The 15929-nt window shown below is 42.2% G+C and overlaps 1 protein-coding gene across 1 annotated transcript in view; it reads left to right on the top strand.

The window, feature by feature from the left end:
* Positions 1-1683: 1683 nt before the first annotated feature.
* The window catches only part of TXNRD3 (thioredoxin reductase 3), a 32800-nt gene continuing 18554 nt past the window's right edge, over positions 1684-15929 (top strand). Inside the window, exons 1-6 of the mRNA XM_087818679.1 lie at positions 1684-2067; positions 8065-8125; positions 9144-9253; positions 10503-10607; positions 10844-10916; positions 12374-12493. Coding sequence (XP_087674805.1) covers positions 2029-2067; positions 8065-8125; positions 9144-9253; positions 10503-10607; positions 10844-10916; positions 12374-12493 — 508 coding nt within the window. The 5' untranslated portion in view covers positions 1684-2028. The remainder of the gene's footprint in view (positions 2068-8064; positions 8126-9143; positions 9254-10502; positions 10608-10843; positions 10917-12373; positions 12494-15929) is intronic.

The raw sequence follows: 15929 nt of genomic DNA, 5'->3' as shown, positions 1-15929 counted from the left end.
CAGAGCTTCCACTTTGTGGGGGAAGGTGCCAGACATTAATCAGAAAATCACATAAATGTAGCATTACAAACTGGTAACTTTAAAGGCTCTGAGAAGTCTGGGCTCGTAGAAGCATGTGCTCCCAAGTTGTCTGCAATGGGAAAGGCCAGCAGGTCCTGGACCTGGCTCTCAGAGGTCACCAGGCCCCCCCTACCCAGGCCTCTGGGAAGAGGGGCCATCACATGCTGGTGGCCTCTGGTTGTGGGCTGTGGAAGTGGTCCCAGACTGCCTCCAGAAGGCATCCTCTCCTTGCCTCCCAGCAGGCATCCTTCACGCCTCGCAGCCCCCTATCACTTTAACTCACCTCCCTCCAGTGTCTCCCTGCCTCTTCCACCCCACCCTCTGATTACTTCCATTCTGCATCCCCCTTGGCCACTTACTAAGATATGGGCTCCAGCAAGTCAGAGCTTCTCTGTAAAATGGGGGATAATCACAGTAGCTCAGAGAGAATTAGAGGCCTTACATTTATATAACTTAAGGAAACGCAAAAGACCGTAAGGCAACTCGTTCCCAGGTGATTTAAGGTCTCCATTCATAGGGGAGAAGCTGCATAATTTTAAGTTTGTGTTCCTTAGAGGGATTAGGCCATGCCTGCTGGTCCTGTGCTTGAGCCCCTCTCTAGCAGGATTTCATTCACTCGCTGCAGGGCATCCTTGTAGCACAGGGGGCTGTAAGTCATCATGATCAAGTTTAGCCCTGAGACCCTCCACCTACCCATCCACCCAAATAATGGATACAGGGTTCCTGTCTGGCGCAGATGATTTCAGGGTCTCTTTGTTAGAGAAGCCTCCAGAATTCTATGTACAGTGGTATCTTGGTTTTCCAACACCTCTGTTGACGAACATTTCGGTTTAGGAGCGCTGTAAACCCAGGGGTAAATGCTTCGGTTTCCAACACGCCTCGGGAGTGGAACATGCCACGTGGCTTCCGCTGAGGGCAAGATCCTGAGGCCTCGCTGTCGGCTGTGGATCCTTCGGTTTTCGAACCTTTCAGAACTCGAAAGGTCTTCTGGAACGGAGTACATTCGAAAACTGAGGCACCACCCTAATGGGCAGAGACTTAGAGGTAGGAATCTAGGAAACTCATTTAGAACTGCGTTGTGATAGGGAACGTATTTTTTAGTTTGCGGTATTTAAAAAATACCATTATTCACAATTTCCATAACATTCAGACATCCTTGTGGAGATTACAAGTTGTGGAAAGTCCTCCGCAGAGGGCACCTATGGGCAGGTGCAGAGGGCACCCGTGGGCGGCTCCAGGATGATGACAGGGATAATGAGGGTATGCAGTGCCCACCCATTTTTTATTTTTAATATTTTAATTTTTTAAATTGATTTTAAAGCGAGAGTGAGGCATGAATTGGGTGGGGGGAGAGAGACACGGACGCGAGATCGATAGGTTGCCTTCCGCACACCCCCTACCGGGCTGGATCGAACCTGCAACCCAGGTGCGCGCCTCTCCTTGACCCTTCGGTGTGGGAACCGACGCTCTGACCGCCGGCACGCACCGACCAGAGCCCCACCCCCTTTCGAGGGTGGGAGACGCCTGCGCAGCCGCCTGGTACGCATGCGCGCGGGGCAGAGCGCCGGGGGCGGGGCGGCGTCGGGGGCGGGGCCAGCAGCCGCGGGGGGATAGCGGCAGGTGCGGGGCTTGGGCGGTGTTTGCGGTTCCTTCTTCCAACCTCAGGCGGGGCGCTGCCGCCCGCGTACAGGTCTTTCTGAGCAGACCAGGCCCGGCCCGGCCGGGAGCGACGCCGAGGCCCTGGCGCAGCCGCCGCCGCCGCCACCGTCGCGGGGGCAGAAGTCGGTGGGGCCCGTTAAGGTGGGCGCCGTCCCCGACCGCCGCCTGGGCGGCGTCCATGGCGTGCCCGCGTCGTCACTGCCCGGGCGCCGGGCCCGCCTGTCGTCCCCCGGGACCAGCCGCTTGTCTCCCGAGGCCCGCGAAGAAGTACGGCGGCGTCTCCAGGGCCTCATCGAGGGCAACCGAGTGATGATCTTTAGCAAAAGCTACTGTCCGCACTGCTCGCGGGTAGGCGGGGCGGGCGCGGGGCGGGCTCCGGGGGGGCTGTGAGAGCCTGGGGGGGCGGGGTCTTTCCGCATCCCTGCTTATCCTTCCTCTCGTGTCCCTGGACCTCCGGCCGAGCGATGCCTCGTCCGACCTCAGACTCACCCCGCGAGGCCCAACAACTTCTCAGCGGGCTGGGACTCGGGACCCGTTTTCTGGGGTGTTACACGAGGCCAGGACAGGGACCTTTTCCTCGGCTCCTTTGGCTCCGCGGGGGAGGCGGCCGCCCGGCCCGCCCGCGGCGAGTAACCGCGCCCGCCTAGACTCCGCAGGCTTGTTCTGGGACCGCGGCTCGTGGGGTTAACCGCGCGTCCTCTCGCTCCTGGTTGTCAGCCTGATGCTGGCTTATTTGTCAAGTGTTTATCCGGAAGAATAAAATACATTTCTAAAGACGTTTGGCCTGATAAGAGTAGGGCCAGGAAAGGCCACGACTTGGGAGTGGTAGACTAGAGTTGGAGTCAGAGCCAGCTTCCTAACTGCGTGACCTTGACCAAGTTACAGAACTCCGCGGAGCCTTGGTTTCCACGTTTTGTAAAATGAACGTGAGGAATGGTGTGAGGATGGTACGAGGGGATGGGTAACTTCAGCAGTATTCCATATTACCTTAACTTGAAGGGGCTAACTGGGAATCCAGCCTTTTTGTGGACAGATTTGTTCTGAGTTTTAAAATAACCCACTTAGAAATGAACCTTTGGAAGATAAACCCATCGAATGATAGGACTTTTAATATTTTCAGTTGTACCTCACATTATCAGAAAGTTGCAATGGAATATGCAAATGCATAAATTATTGGGTAGGTTTCATGAAATTATAGGCTGTTTTTTTCAAATTTGTTTTCAAGTTTACATTGCCTTATATATTGTTTCAAAAAGTATGCATATCATGAAATACATCTTAACGAGTAAAGAAACTAGTACTCTGGAAGCCTCCTTGGATGTCTGTGTCTGATTACATTCTCCTCTCTCCACTCGGAGCGAACTACTATCCAAAATTTCTTGCTTTTCTTTGCAGTTTCACCAAATACACATATAATTCTGAAAATATTTTGTTCCTTTTGGCCCGTTTTGGTACTTTATGTAAGTAGAATCATACATATGTATTCTTTTGCTATTTTTTTCCCTCAACAGTTATGTTTTACAGACTCATGCATGTTAGTTTCTGTAGCTGTGGTTTGTTAATTTTCATTACTGTTAACATTCCCTAGAATAAATAATACTACAGTTTATTGATTGTTTCTACTTCTTTGCTCTTAAAAGCAATACAGCTATTCCTGTTCTTGCACATATCTCCCAGTGCATATGTAAGACTTATTTTACAGTAGATATATTGAAGTTGAATTGCTGAGCCATAGAGGATGCATGATTTCTACCTTAACTAGGTGGTGCCAAAACCGGTTTTTTAAGTAGTTATACCAATTTACTCTCCCACTGGCAGCCTGAAACAGTTCTCATTTGCTTCATGCTCTTGACAACAGTTGATATATTTAATTATTGCCATTCTGGCAATTATGAAATAGTACTTTGTTGTGGCTTTAATTTTACATTTCCTGATGAAGTTGAACATCTTTTCATGTGTTTATGGGTCATTTGAGTTTCCTCTTCTATGAAGCTTTCATTCCTTTTGCTTTTTTCTCTGTCAGGTGGTTTTATTTTTGTACTGATTTGTAGGTATACTTTATATGTTTTGGATATCAATCCTTTGGTTATATGTATTGGAAAATCTCCCAGATTTGTTTCTTCTTTTTACACTATGGGATCTTTTGGTAACTGAAGTTTGCAAGTTTAATGTAGTCAAATCTATTACTTTGTTCCTTTTATGGTTTGTGTTTTTTGTGTCTTATTTAAGAAACCTGTTTCTACTCTGAGGTCATAAAGATAATTCTCCTGTTTTAGTTCTTGAAAGTTTTACAGTGTGCCTTTCACACTCACCTTTATGTCACCTGGACTTGATGATGTGAGTAGGGACACAGTTTATTTTATTTATTTATGACTTATCAGTTGTCCCTTCTTCATTTATTGGTGAGTCCATGCTTTCCACCAAAAAGCACCAAGAGGTCAGAACTGTGCCTGTTTATTGCTGTGTCGCTGGGGCCTAGAATGTGGGCTGGGGTACGTTATATGGGTTGAATGAATAATTGGTCTTAGATCATTCTAGTCAAACCTTTGCTGATGCAGAAAATTATAGGACAGATATTTTTCATTCTGTGTATGTCAACACTTCCAGTAATGTGGACAATACTTTGAGTACCATTACATAATTGGATAGCTCTTATTATTAGATTTTTTTTTAAATGAGCAAAAATCTGTCTCCCTGAATCATTTACTCACTTTTGGAGGTGAGTGTTGCTCTAGTGTGCAGATGACAGATCTTTCAGTATTTTCCTTGCCTGGCTAAGCAGCCCACTTTCTTATGTGTTCATATCATCTGTCTTTATATGTTTGTGCAAAGTCAAGTAGAGAGGTTTGTTCCTTGATGTCATTTACTGTGTTACTGTGTGCTTAGTGTTGTGGGGACACAAAAGTGAATAAACCGTGGTTTTGCCTTCCAAGTACTAATGGTCTAATTGAGCTGTAATCCACCAGCTTTCATGTACAGAAAGAAATACCTGTGGAAAACAAGCGTAGTGGGAATGAGAGACAAAAACAATTGCTTCTGTGGGGGATCAGAAAAATTTAAGGAAATAATATTTAAGCTGATCCATGAGAGAGAAATTAGATGTCTGTAAGTAAAGAACAGCATCTAGTGAAGGAAGTAGTATATAGGCAGATAGGAGTTGATCTAATAAAAATAGTGGGGTTGAACTTAGGGTATATGAAAGGAAATCAGGATAGTAAATTGGAAAATGGTTGAAAGTTTAGTTTCAGAGTCATATTGAGGAGGTCTTAAAATGCTAAGCGTGGACTTAATAATGCATACTTTTGAGAAGAGGAGTGAAGGGTCTGACCTGTGATTTGAAATCTGGCAGTAGTATGAAAACTAGACTTCATATGGAGGCCGCTAGATTAGTCAGGAAGTTACCATTAGTCAGATACAAAATAATGGCCCAAACTAAACGGTGAAGAAAATGCCCCAATTTAAAAAAAACCCCCTCCCCACATGAATTTTAAGCCAATCTCTGATTCATACATTTGTGGGTTAAAAAATGTATACTTCCATTGGTCGCCTTTTTTACTATTTTAACCTTTTTTATAAAACTTTTTTTTTTAACATATTTTTTCATTGATTTTAGAGAGAGAGGAAGGGAGAGGGAGAAACATCAATTGTCTGCCTTTTGCAGCCTCCTACTGGGAATCAAGCCCACAACCCAGGCATGTGTCCTGACCGGGAATTGAACCTGTGACATCTTGGTGCATGGGACAAGGCTCAACCAACTGAGCCACACTGGGCTATTTTAACCATTTTAAAGTTCAGTAGCATTATTACATTTACATTGTTTTGCAACCATCACCACCATCTATCCACAGAACTTTTTCTCATCTTCTCCAACTGAAATTCTGTATCCATTAAACAATATTGTCCCCTTCCCCCTCCTCCAGGCCCTGGAAACCACCATTCTACTTTCTGTCTACATGAGTTTGACTACTCTAGTTACCACATATAAGTGGAATCATGCAATATTTGTCCTTCCTTGAAAGACTTATTTCACTGAGCCATAATGTCCTCAAGGTTCATCCATTTTGTAGCCAGGGCAGGAGGGATATCTTGGCTGTGGACGTCCCCTCTGAGGAGCGAGAGTTCCCAGCCCTACAGCAGGGCCCCATTCTAGGGTTCCAGTGCCGGGAAGAGAAGTCTTCGTAACTTCTGGCTGTAAGAACCAGTGGGTATTATGGCTACCTCAGGAATCCCAGGCCTTCCTCTCACTTGGACTCACTTGCTCTGAGCTCCAGTGTTGGGGCAGCAGCTCAAAAGGCACAGGAACATCTGGGAGGAACAGAATTGTCTGGATTTGGGGCAAGGGTTGGAGGGGCAGCTTTTTCCCTGATGGAAGTGCTGGCAGAGGGTGTTGTTCCTTTGCTGAGCTCTCCCTCTGAAGAGCCAACAGGTGGGGGCCATATCTGAGTCTCCATCAGCCTGCCTAATACTGCTTGCCCCACCCTAGTGATTCTCTGATATCTTGCCCCATCCAAGTTGTAAGTCCAACCCAAGATGTTTCCAGCTGCTTTTCTATACATAAGGCTTTATGATCAGAGCTCTGGGTGGGGCAATAGCCTATGATCTTTTTGGCTTACCTTGCCCAGCCTGAAACTTCACCCTGCAAGTGGGCTGAGGCAAGGGTGATCAGGTCCCCAGTATTTTCAGCCTCGGGTAAAGCCTTTGATCTCTAAGTGCAGACTGGGTAGAGGAAAGCGCCCCCATGTTTTTGGCCACCCTTGTCAGGAATGTAGCCTTTGCCACTTAGAGCCGTGAGGAGACTGAGAAATGCTGGTGGTCTGCCCCTTCTGGTGACTAGATTTCAGGGACTAGGGAACCTCATGTACTTGGCTGTTCACTCGAAGTGGAGCTTCTACCAAGCTGACCTAGGATAGAGGAGGGAGGGTGTAGGTTTCGACTTAAGTGCCTCAGACTCTCCCTGTTTTTATTGACAGCTATTAGATTTTCTTGAATACATGTTTCTTCATTTGTTGTGTGCCCTCAGGACAATTTCCAGAGACTTTAAATTGTTGTTTTTAAAATAATTTCACCAGTTGTGGGTGTTTTGTTAGGGAGTGAATCTGCCAGACTCCTTATGCCTCCATCCTGGGATCAGAACCTCTGGGCTTTATTTTGAGGGAGGACCTTAAAGAGTTTAAGTAATGGTGAAAAGTGGGCTTTGGAAGATCACTTTGGCTGCAATTTAGAGAACTGGAAAGGACAAGGCTGGATGCAGAGATAACTCCTAGGATGTTACTGAGAAATTGCTCAAATTAAGATAGCAACTGTTGGGAACTAGAAAGGTGAACTAGTTCAGCATAGAGAAGTGATAAAACTTAGTAATTAGTTGGATGGGTGAGGAGTTAGTGTAGGGTAGGAAGATGTTGCAAGAGAGGGACATTAAAATGACTCATAGTGCTTCGCACAGTTGTCAAGATGCAGGTTCTGATCCAGGGCTTGATTCTGCATGTCTAACAAGCTGCTAGGTGATGCCTGTGCTGCGGCTTTTTCTCTGTCCCCTATTTGAACAGCAAGGCCCAAGGGTTTCTTGTTCAGGCACTTGGCGAACAGTGGTGGTGTGAGTTGTCAATTTGTCTGCCTCTTTCCCCTACTAGAGGGCAGGGATTGTGTCTTATTCATTGTTATATCTTGACTACATAGTAGATACTTGATGGATAAATATTTGTTGAATGATACAAGATTGTTCAAAGGAAGCATAGAAAGAGGGAAATGTATGTGGGAGAAGATGAGTTTTATTTTGGGCATATTGCATGTGAGGTGCCTGGGGACATTCAGGTGAAGAAATATTTTTGCCTGTCTTGAGTAGAGAAGACGGATTAGGGCAAAAGTTACAGAGTTGGAAGACGAGGATACAAATGGAAAAAGAAGGGAAGAGATGGGCTGAGGTTATTCTGGGAAGATGGGGAGAGGAAGGGAATAAAAAAATAAGCCACCCTGACTGGGTGGCTCGGTTGGTTGGAGTATCAGTCCACACACCAAAAAGTGGAGGGTTCGATTCCTGGTCAGGGAACATACCTAGGTTGTGGGTTCAAATTCCCTGTTGGGGCACATATGGGAGGCAAACGATCAACGTTTCTCTCTTACATCGATATTTCTGTCCCTCCCCACCCCTCCCACTCTCTAAAAAACAAAACAAACAATAAAAACACATCCTCCAGTGAGGATTAAAAGCAACAACAAAAAGCCATAGGCCAAAGCTCATATTTCTGAAGAACATTTACTTTGGACATACTTTATTACTGTGTCCATATTTCATAACTCTATTGAATCTTTATGAGAGTGAAAACTTAAGTATAATTTTTGTTACAGGTTAAAGAACTTTTTTCTTCTTTGGGAGTTGAGTATAATATCTTGGAACTTGATAAAGTGGGTAAGTGGAATGATTAGTACATACTGTTGTTTCAATAAATGTCAACAAGATTGACTTCTTTTCATTTGCTTTGTTCAATTCAATTTACTCTTGTCTCTGGGTTAGGTGAGCTATTTTTGTCTACATTCAACTATATAGAAAATGAACCTCTATATGACAGATAATTTGTAGTTTTTTTATTTATATATTTTTGTTACTTGAGGAGAGGGAGTGGGAGGAAAATGTATAAGCTGCTAATCTTGAAGCACTTCACGCATTTGAGATGTATCTGATAACTTTCTAGCAAAATAGATTAAGCTGTAATAAATGAAAAGAATCTGCCCCTATTTCCTGATTTCATTACCTATGAGGTAGAACACATAATCTTTTAGCTTTACAATTTGAATTCTTCTCAAACATGCATTAATTGATCTAATACTAATTGAGCACTTTACACATACATGTGTTTTGCAGAGGGAGACAGAGTGATGAACAGAAAAATATTGATGTCTGCCTTGATGGGACTTCACCAACTCCTTCTAGCCAGGCACCTTAATAAGTGAAATGTTCTTAAATCTTTGAGACTTTTCTAAAGAGTATATCAAATAGTCTTAGGTAGTTGTGACCTGGTTTTATTGTTAGGGATAGAGGACAAATTTTGTGCTATGATCAAAAAGATTTTTCAAATATAATTGTAGAAAATATTTTGAGTTATTACCATTGAAACAGATTTTATCTTGATATTTGCTCTTTAAAGAGGATTCTCATCTATTTGCCTGGCATAACCATTGAATTATATATCAAAATCTAAATTAGAAAGGTTTATTTTAAAAGGAATCAGTAGATAGGTCTTTATTCTCTAAGGTTTCTCTTGAAAACCTGGATGTTTTGCCTCTTGAGTCATTATTTCATAAAGTTATATAACACGCTGACCTTGTATGGGTGTGTACGTGGCAGCATTTGAGTGTTGTAACACTTCATTTTGACTCAAAAAGGTTTGGAACCCTTTCAGTGTTTTTATATATTTTTTATTCTTTAGATGATGGGGCCAGTGTTCAAGAAGTGCTGTCAGAGATCACTAATCAGAGAACTGTGCCCAGTATTTTTGTGAATAAAGTACATATGGGTGGATATGACCAAACTTTCCAGGTAATAATGGTATTATGTGTTTTTAATGTTGCTTGTTCAAGTTTTGTTTTTAAAAATATTTAAAAGGGGATAAAATGGTTTTTAGGAGTCCATTAGTCTTTTGAAATTTGTAAGATGGGACGTGTATAGGATGGTTATCAGGTAACCTTGATTATTACTTTGATGGAAATTAACTTTTCTACCAACTCAAACTTCAGAAACTAAGAAGGAGAAGGTTTTGAGCGAGGTTGTCAGACCACCAGGTGGGCCATCCTGGAGACCTTGTTGTCTTTCCTGATGTGGAGAGAAACAAGGGCTATTCTCTCTTTCCGGTTTATTAAAATGAGGTCAGTGCTAACATTCTTGGCTAGGTTAAGTAGAATTCCTGTCAAGGCTGCTAACCATGGGAGCTTTGCAAAGATTTCTCTAAGGGCACCTAAATGTAAGGAGGCCAACGGAGTCTGTTTTAGAATGTGCGGAAAGCCTCCGCTGGCATCCATCCTTCAGTGGGCCACATGGCATCTATTGAGTCCTGTAGTTTCATAGCACTTCTGTTGTGCTTCCCAGGATGAGCTGGTTCCAGCATGGCGTTTCCAGAGCCAACATAATAAAATTGAGCAACTGACTTCATATAAGGAAAACTATTGCTAAATCGAATATTGAACCTCTAACCTCACCATCTAAGCTGCTTCTGATCACAGGGGGTGCCAGGTGAACAAGAGAATATAGTGCAGAGCCAGGCTTATGACCATTGCTGAAAGAAAAAGCAAAAATGTTTGTTTTATGTAGGAAATTATCAGTAAACTGCAAATTTTAGGTCAATTTATGAGAAACCATGAAAAATTTGAAGCGCATGTCCTGCTGAGGAAGCATAAGAATTATTTTCCAAATGAATCCTAGCACCAGTGAACAAAATATAGAGGATCTTGAAAAATGGTAGTTGGCTATTTTATTGCACTTGGGTATAATATTTCAAAGATTAGACCAAGGAAAAGGACCTCATCTGACAGATAGAAAGCCATGACCTCTGGGCCATTTGACACGTGCCTACCCCTCAGGAGATAAGGAACAAACATGTACTTTGGCTTATGTTCTAACTAGTTGGACCTTATTTGAATACCATTCAGATAAACTTACAATTCTAATTTACATGAATTATAGGTTGTTTGTAAGATTTTTATAAAAGAAATCCATGCTGATTAAACATAGGGTAAAAAGAACCAGTTTTAAAACAAGTCATACCATTTTCTCTCCTTTCATGAAACCATAGGCACATCAGAGTGGTTTGTTACAGAAGCTTCTTCAGAGAGATGCGGCATATGATTATGACCTCATAGTCATCGGTGGTGGTTCTGGTGGTCTTGCATGTGCTCAGGTATGAAAGAACTGAAACTTGAAGATAATTTCCCTGATGATTGCCATAAGAATTTCTTTTGATACTTAAAAAAAAGCCAATCTTGATGTTATAGCCTAAGCTTTTATTGTAATAGCTGGTTTAATAAAGAGAAAGACTATGTTATGACACAAACACAGCCTTTTTATTTAGGGAATAGAAAAATTGGGGGAGTGTCAGGAAATGACAAGGTCTTTTTATTTCTCTTTTTTCCCTAGGAAGCTGCCATTTTGGGAAAGAAAGTAATGGTGCTAGATTTTGTGGTCCCGTCACCTCAGGGTACATCCTGGGGTAAGATGTTTTTCTTTGTTGTTCTCTGCTCTTCACATACATTTTTGGCTTTGTTTAATCTCATTTAATCCTCACAACAATCTCAGGAGGTATAACTAGCCTGGCCCGTAGGTGAGGAAATGGTCTCAGTGAGGTGAAGTAACTGGCCTAAGACCATCTCATAGTTAACAACTGCTGATTTGGAAAGATAACATCAAAATAATTAGGGAAGATTTTGCAAAAGAAAATTCCATGACCTAGTATTCCAACACTTTTGCCATAATAATTTTTGCACGCACGCATTAATATTTTCACATAGTTGTGGTTGTACTGTGGACTGTGTCATGCTCACTTAAGTTTGCTGTAATATTTTTTTTGTTTCTGCATTGATTTCATAACTGACTTTCATGGCTACATGATGGTCAGTTGAATAGTGTACGTGTGATCATTCCAGTCAGTTTAATGAAGTGCACAGTGAGCTTCTAGGCCTGTGACTTTGTTATAGATGAGAGTGCTCACCTTCCCATTTCTTTTCACTGTAAAATAGAACACATAGAGTTTGTGCTGGATATTTTTTGTTTGTGCTTCAAATCCATTCATCATGGTCTCTACCATGCTCTATGTCACAGAAGGCTGATGAATTGGTATCCTTACCCTCTGGCTTCTGGCTGGGCTTGGCCAGTTGGGGTAATGGGAGGAGAGCAGAAGGAGGGAGGAGAATGGAGTTGGGGGGGGGGTCCTCATTTTCTTGGCTCCCTCCCTGCTGGTTGCTGCAAGCTGTGGCTCCGTCCCCTATGGAAGGCCACAGCCCCTCTTTGGTCTGTGGAACCTGCTTGGTGTGCTTACCCCTTCGTGAGGGGTTGATGATGAGCCTACTGTTAATAGTTTTTACTATTTTTCTGTCCCTCCTTGCTTTGCTTGCCCACACCCCAGTACTAATTTCTCTATAAACTTTCTCTAGTTACCCAGCTTGAGACTGTCATCTGTTTCCTACCAGAACCCTGACAAAATATGAAAAATATTTTTAAAAATTCCAAATTACTCAAAAAATTATAGCTAAGAATTTCATATTAGTAAAGCTAATTTACCTTGCAGTGGACCTACTATTGGCTCAGAGGAGTCAGAGTTACAAAGAGTAAAGTCTGGGAGCTGGAGTTCTGGCCATTGGTGTGGTATATAAGTAATCTAATACAGTTCTGATCCCTTTGTAGGTCACTCAAGTGAAAGTTTTGAACAGTGTCCCCAGAAAACTATTCAAATGCACATCCACATTTTTGCTCATCCTTGGGCCTCCTTCACAGACCTGTGATTAAAAAGTTTGGATTAATCATTTGCATATTATTGTGGGCTATGATGTTGACCCCACAACCATTTGAATTTGTCATTTCCACATTTTAATAACACTGACTCTGCACGTGTGTAAAACCACACACACACAGACACACATGAAGCATTAAAGCTATTCTTTTCTTTCTCAGGTCTTGGCGGTACTTGTGTAAATGTAGGTTGTGTTCCTAAGAAACTGATGCATCAAGCTGCCCTTTTGGGGCAGGCATTAAGTGACTCAAGGAAATTTGGCTGGGAGTATAATCAACAAGGTGAGTAATAGTATATAAAAATAAAGATTGGGAGAAAAGAAGAAAGAATGGATTTCTTAGAGAAAGAATTAATATTTGTTTTTTTCTTTTTTTTTCTTATAATATGTCTTTATTGATTTCAGAGAGAGGAAGGGAGAGGGAGAGAGAGAGAGAGAAACATTAATGATGAGTCATTGATTGGCTGCCTCCTGCACGCCCCCTACTGGGGGTCAAGCCTGCAATCTTGGCATGTATCCTGACCAGGAATTGAACCATGATCTCCTGGATCATAGGTCAGTGCTCAACCGCTGAGCCACACCGGGTGGACTATTTGTATTTCTGTAGCTGAGTTTAAAATTTGTTTAGCCCGGCCGGCGTGGCTCAGCGGTTGAGCGTCGACCGAGGATCCAGGCAATCGGGGTTCGATTCCCGGTCAGGGCACATGCCCAGGTTGCGGGCTCGATCCCCAGTTGGGGGCATGCAGGAGGCAGCCGATCAGTGACTCATCATTGATGTTTCTATCTCTCTCTCTCCCTCTCCCTTTCTCTCTCTGAAATCAATAAAGATATATTTAAAAAATAAATAAAACATACACTTTAAAATTTGTTTAATAAGTGTTCATTAGGAATCTCCTGTGTGTCAGTCACGGACAAAGAACTCAGAGAAGGTCAAGTAAACCTGGCTTGGCTCTCATGGGCCTTACTGCCTAGGAGGGCATTGTTGCAGCTATAGCCCATTCTAAACCCTTAGTAGAATGTGAGGGAGATATCCCTATTTTCAGATTTCTTTCAAGTATAAAGAAAATAGAATGGCAAGGGTCAATATTTAGATCTTTTCCCATTATTGTGATAACACTTTGTTTTATCATTGGTTATGTGTGTCTTTAGTTAATGAAAGATGGATAACAAATTCATCCAATAAGCACTTACTGGTTAGGCTTTGAGGATATAGATATGAGGAAAATACAACTCCTGCCCTTAAGCAGCACATAGTGTACTTGAAAAGGAGAGAGGCCATTCAGTGCACTATAATTTATGGTGCAGTTTTGAGCATCAGCTTGAGGGGCACTTAATGTAGCCTTTAGGGTTGGAGATGGGGTAGTGACCTGCATCTTGAGCTGCATCTTGAAGGTGACAGGGAAGTAGGACATTTAAGACAGGAAGCAGTTTGACCCAAAACTATGGAGATATGAGAAAACAGGAAGTATTGGGGGTGGGGTAGGTAAGTGATGGACTGGAATAAAGAATGGGGGAGGGATGTTGGTAGAAATGAGATTACAGAGGTAAGCAGGTCACAAAGGCTCTGAAATGCTTTTTTGAGGAATTAAAGTTTATCCCAAAGATAGCAAGAACTGTTGAGGAGTTTCAGCAGGAGAGGGGCATGAACCACAGTTTGGGTTCTGGATCCCTCTGATGGCATCAAGGAATTTAGAAAGCTAGAAGTGAGATGGGGAGCTATTGCATAACCCAGAGGAGAAATGATGAGGCCTGGACAAAGACAGTAAAGTCAACTGGAGAGAATGGGAGATGTATTTAGAGGATTTAAGGCATGAGATTCACAGGCTAGATGTGCAATTCTGATCTTGTATCATTAGAATAATGTGGAGTTAAAAAAAATTACAATAATTTGTCTCTTTCCCCAGAGATTTTTGACATGATGATACAGAAAAATAGTGTAAAAATAGAAAACTGTAGTCCATAGAGGTGCTAAAACTCTAGAAAAAGCATTAGCAAATCCTCTCTAGCATTCTACTAAAAGAATGCACTGCAACTTAATGAGGATTCATTCTGAGGATGCAAGAATGAGTCAACATTTAGGAAATCGTGGTAGAATACATAAAGTTCACATGTTGACCTGGATTTCAGCTGCAAGGGCATTTGATAAAAATCTCACATCCATTATTGCTTTTAAAAAAACCACACCTGTTAGTGAAATAAGCAAAGAAATGGACACTTCCTTTACATGATGAAGAAAAATCAGAAGCAGATATTTAATGGAGAAAATTTTGAGGCATTTACATTAAAGTCAAGAATAAGACACAGCTGCACACTTCCACTGCTAATATCCGCATTGTCCTGGTGCTTCTGCCAATGTACGAAATGGAAGAATAGATAAGAAAAAGTGCACACATTTAAAAAGAAGGAAGAATGAGATTTTGTAAATTTAAAATATGAATTGCATACAATATACCTAGAATGTACAAGATACTGAATTAAAAATATTAAAATTAGCAAGAGTTCAGTAAGTTGCTTGTTAATGTGCAAAAATCAATAGCTTTCTTACATATCAGCAATACTGTTAAATGGATAATGGAAAATTGCAACAAAAATGGTAGAATAATATGGAATAAATTTCATCAGAAATTTACAAAATATATAAGAAAAGAATGTACAAGCATAAAAAATATACTGTAATTTTGGAGGGGATCAATATTTCGAAGCCATTATCTCAAACTTAATTTGTAAATTCTATATAAGTCTGTGAAAATAGCAAAAGTTTTCTTTTTAGCGCTAACAGATTATTCTAAAGTTCTTACTGAAAAGTACGTAAGGATAGCTAATCTTTGAGAATGTGTAGAGAATGACTTTTCTCATTAGTATTTAAAATTATGATACAGTTACAGGACTATACAGATTAATAAAATAGTAGAGCAAGTGGTTCCAAAATGCCAGTTCATGGACTTGACATATTAAAATCTCCTGAGGGAACTTTTTAACTGTATGGGTTCTGAGATCTTGCTCCTGATTGCATAGGTTTGAGGTGGGTCCTAGAATCTGTACATTTTAACATGATTCCCAGGGGTCCTGATGTGCAGCCATGTGTGGGAACCTCTAATACAGAATGTCTTTTACAACAAGGATATGAAGTTGAACTTAACTGACAAAGTCCTTGGGATAAATGCTTCCTTAAGGGTTGGAAGAATAGCTTTTCCAATTCTTGAGGGAGTGAGGCAGAGTTATCTTAGGATATGAGGGTATGTGCCATTGTGGAAAGGGTCATCACTGCTGGGTCGTAACCTCCTGGGATCATGGGGTGGACGTCGGGTAATGTAGTAACCAGAATCACCCTCTGGATTGCAAAGTCCTATTTGACTTTGTTATACACTGGCATCCTAGAAAGGGTGATGTGACTTCTGGGACATAATCGTGTACATTGGCTAAGCCTTTCTGCACTGTGACTTCTTTCCCTTGCCTGCATTGTAATGTCCCATGTCCCTGGTGATTAGTGGTGGGGCCTTTCTTCATAGTGCTAGATGGGGTGAGTCTCCAAATATGATCAGAGGGTGAACCCTCAGTTGGCTGGGTTTGTCTTCAGGGATCTCATGTAGGTTGATGGGAGCCCCAGGCTGGCTTCTGTGTCTTATAAACATGGTGATGCATGGAGACGGCGTCTCCTTTGGGAACCAGCATCAGCAAGTAAGGTGAATGCCTGGAAATAAGATGCAGGGATGATGAGA

This window comes from Miniopterus natalensis, chromosome 7 (genome assembly GCF_054644295.1).
Source record: "Miniopterus natalensis isolate mMinNat1 chromosome 7, mMinNat1.hap1, whole genome shotgun sequence".
Lineage (NCBI taxonomy): Eukaryota > Metazoa > Chordata > Mammalia > Chiroptera > Miniopteridae > Miniopterus > Miniopterus natalensis.
The sequence above is the reverse complement of the archived record's forward strand: the minus strand, read 5'-3'. Positions and strand labels throughout refer to the sequence as shown.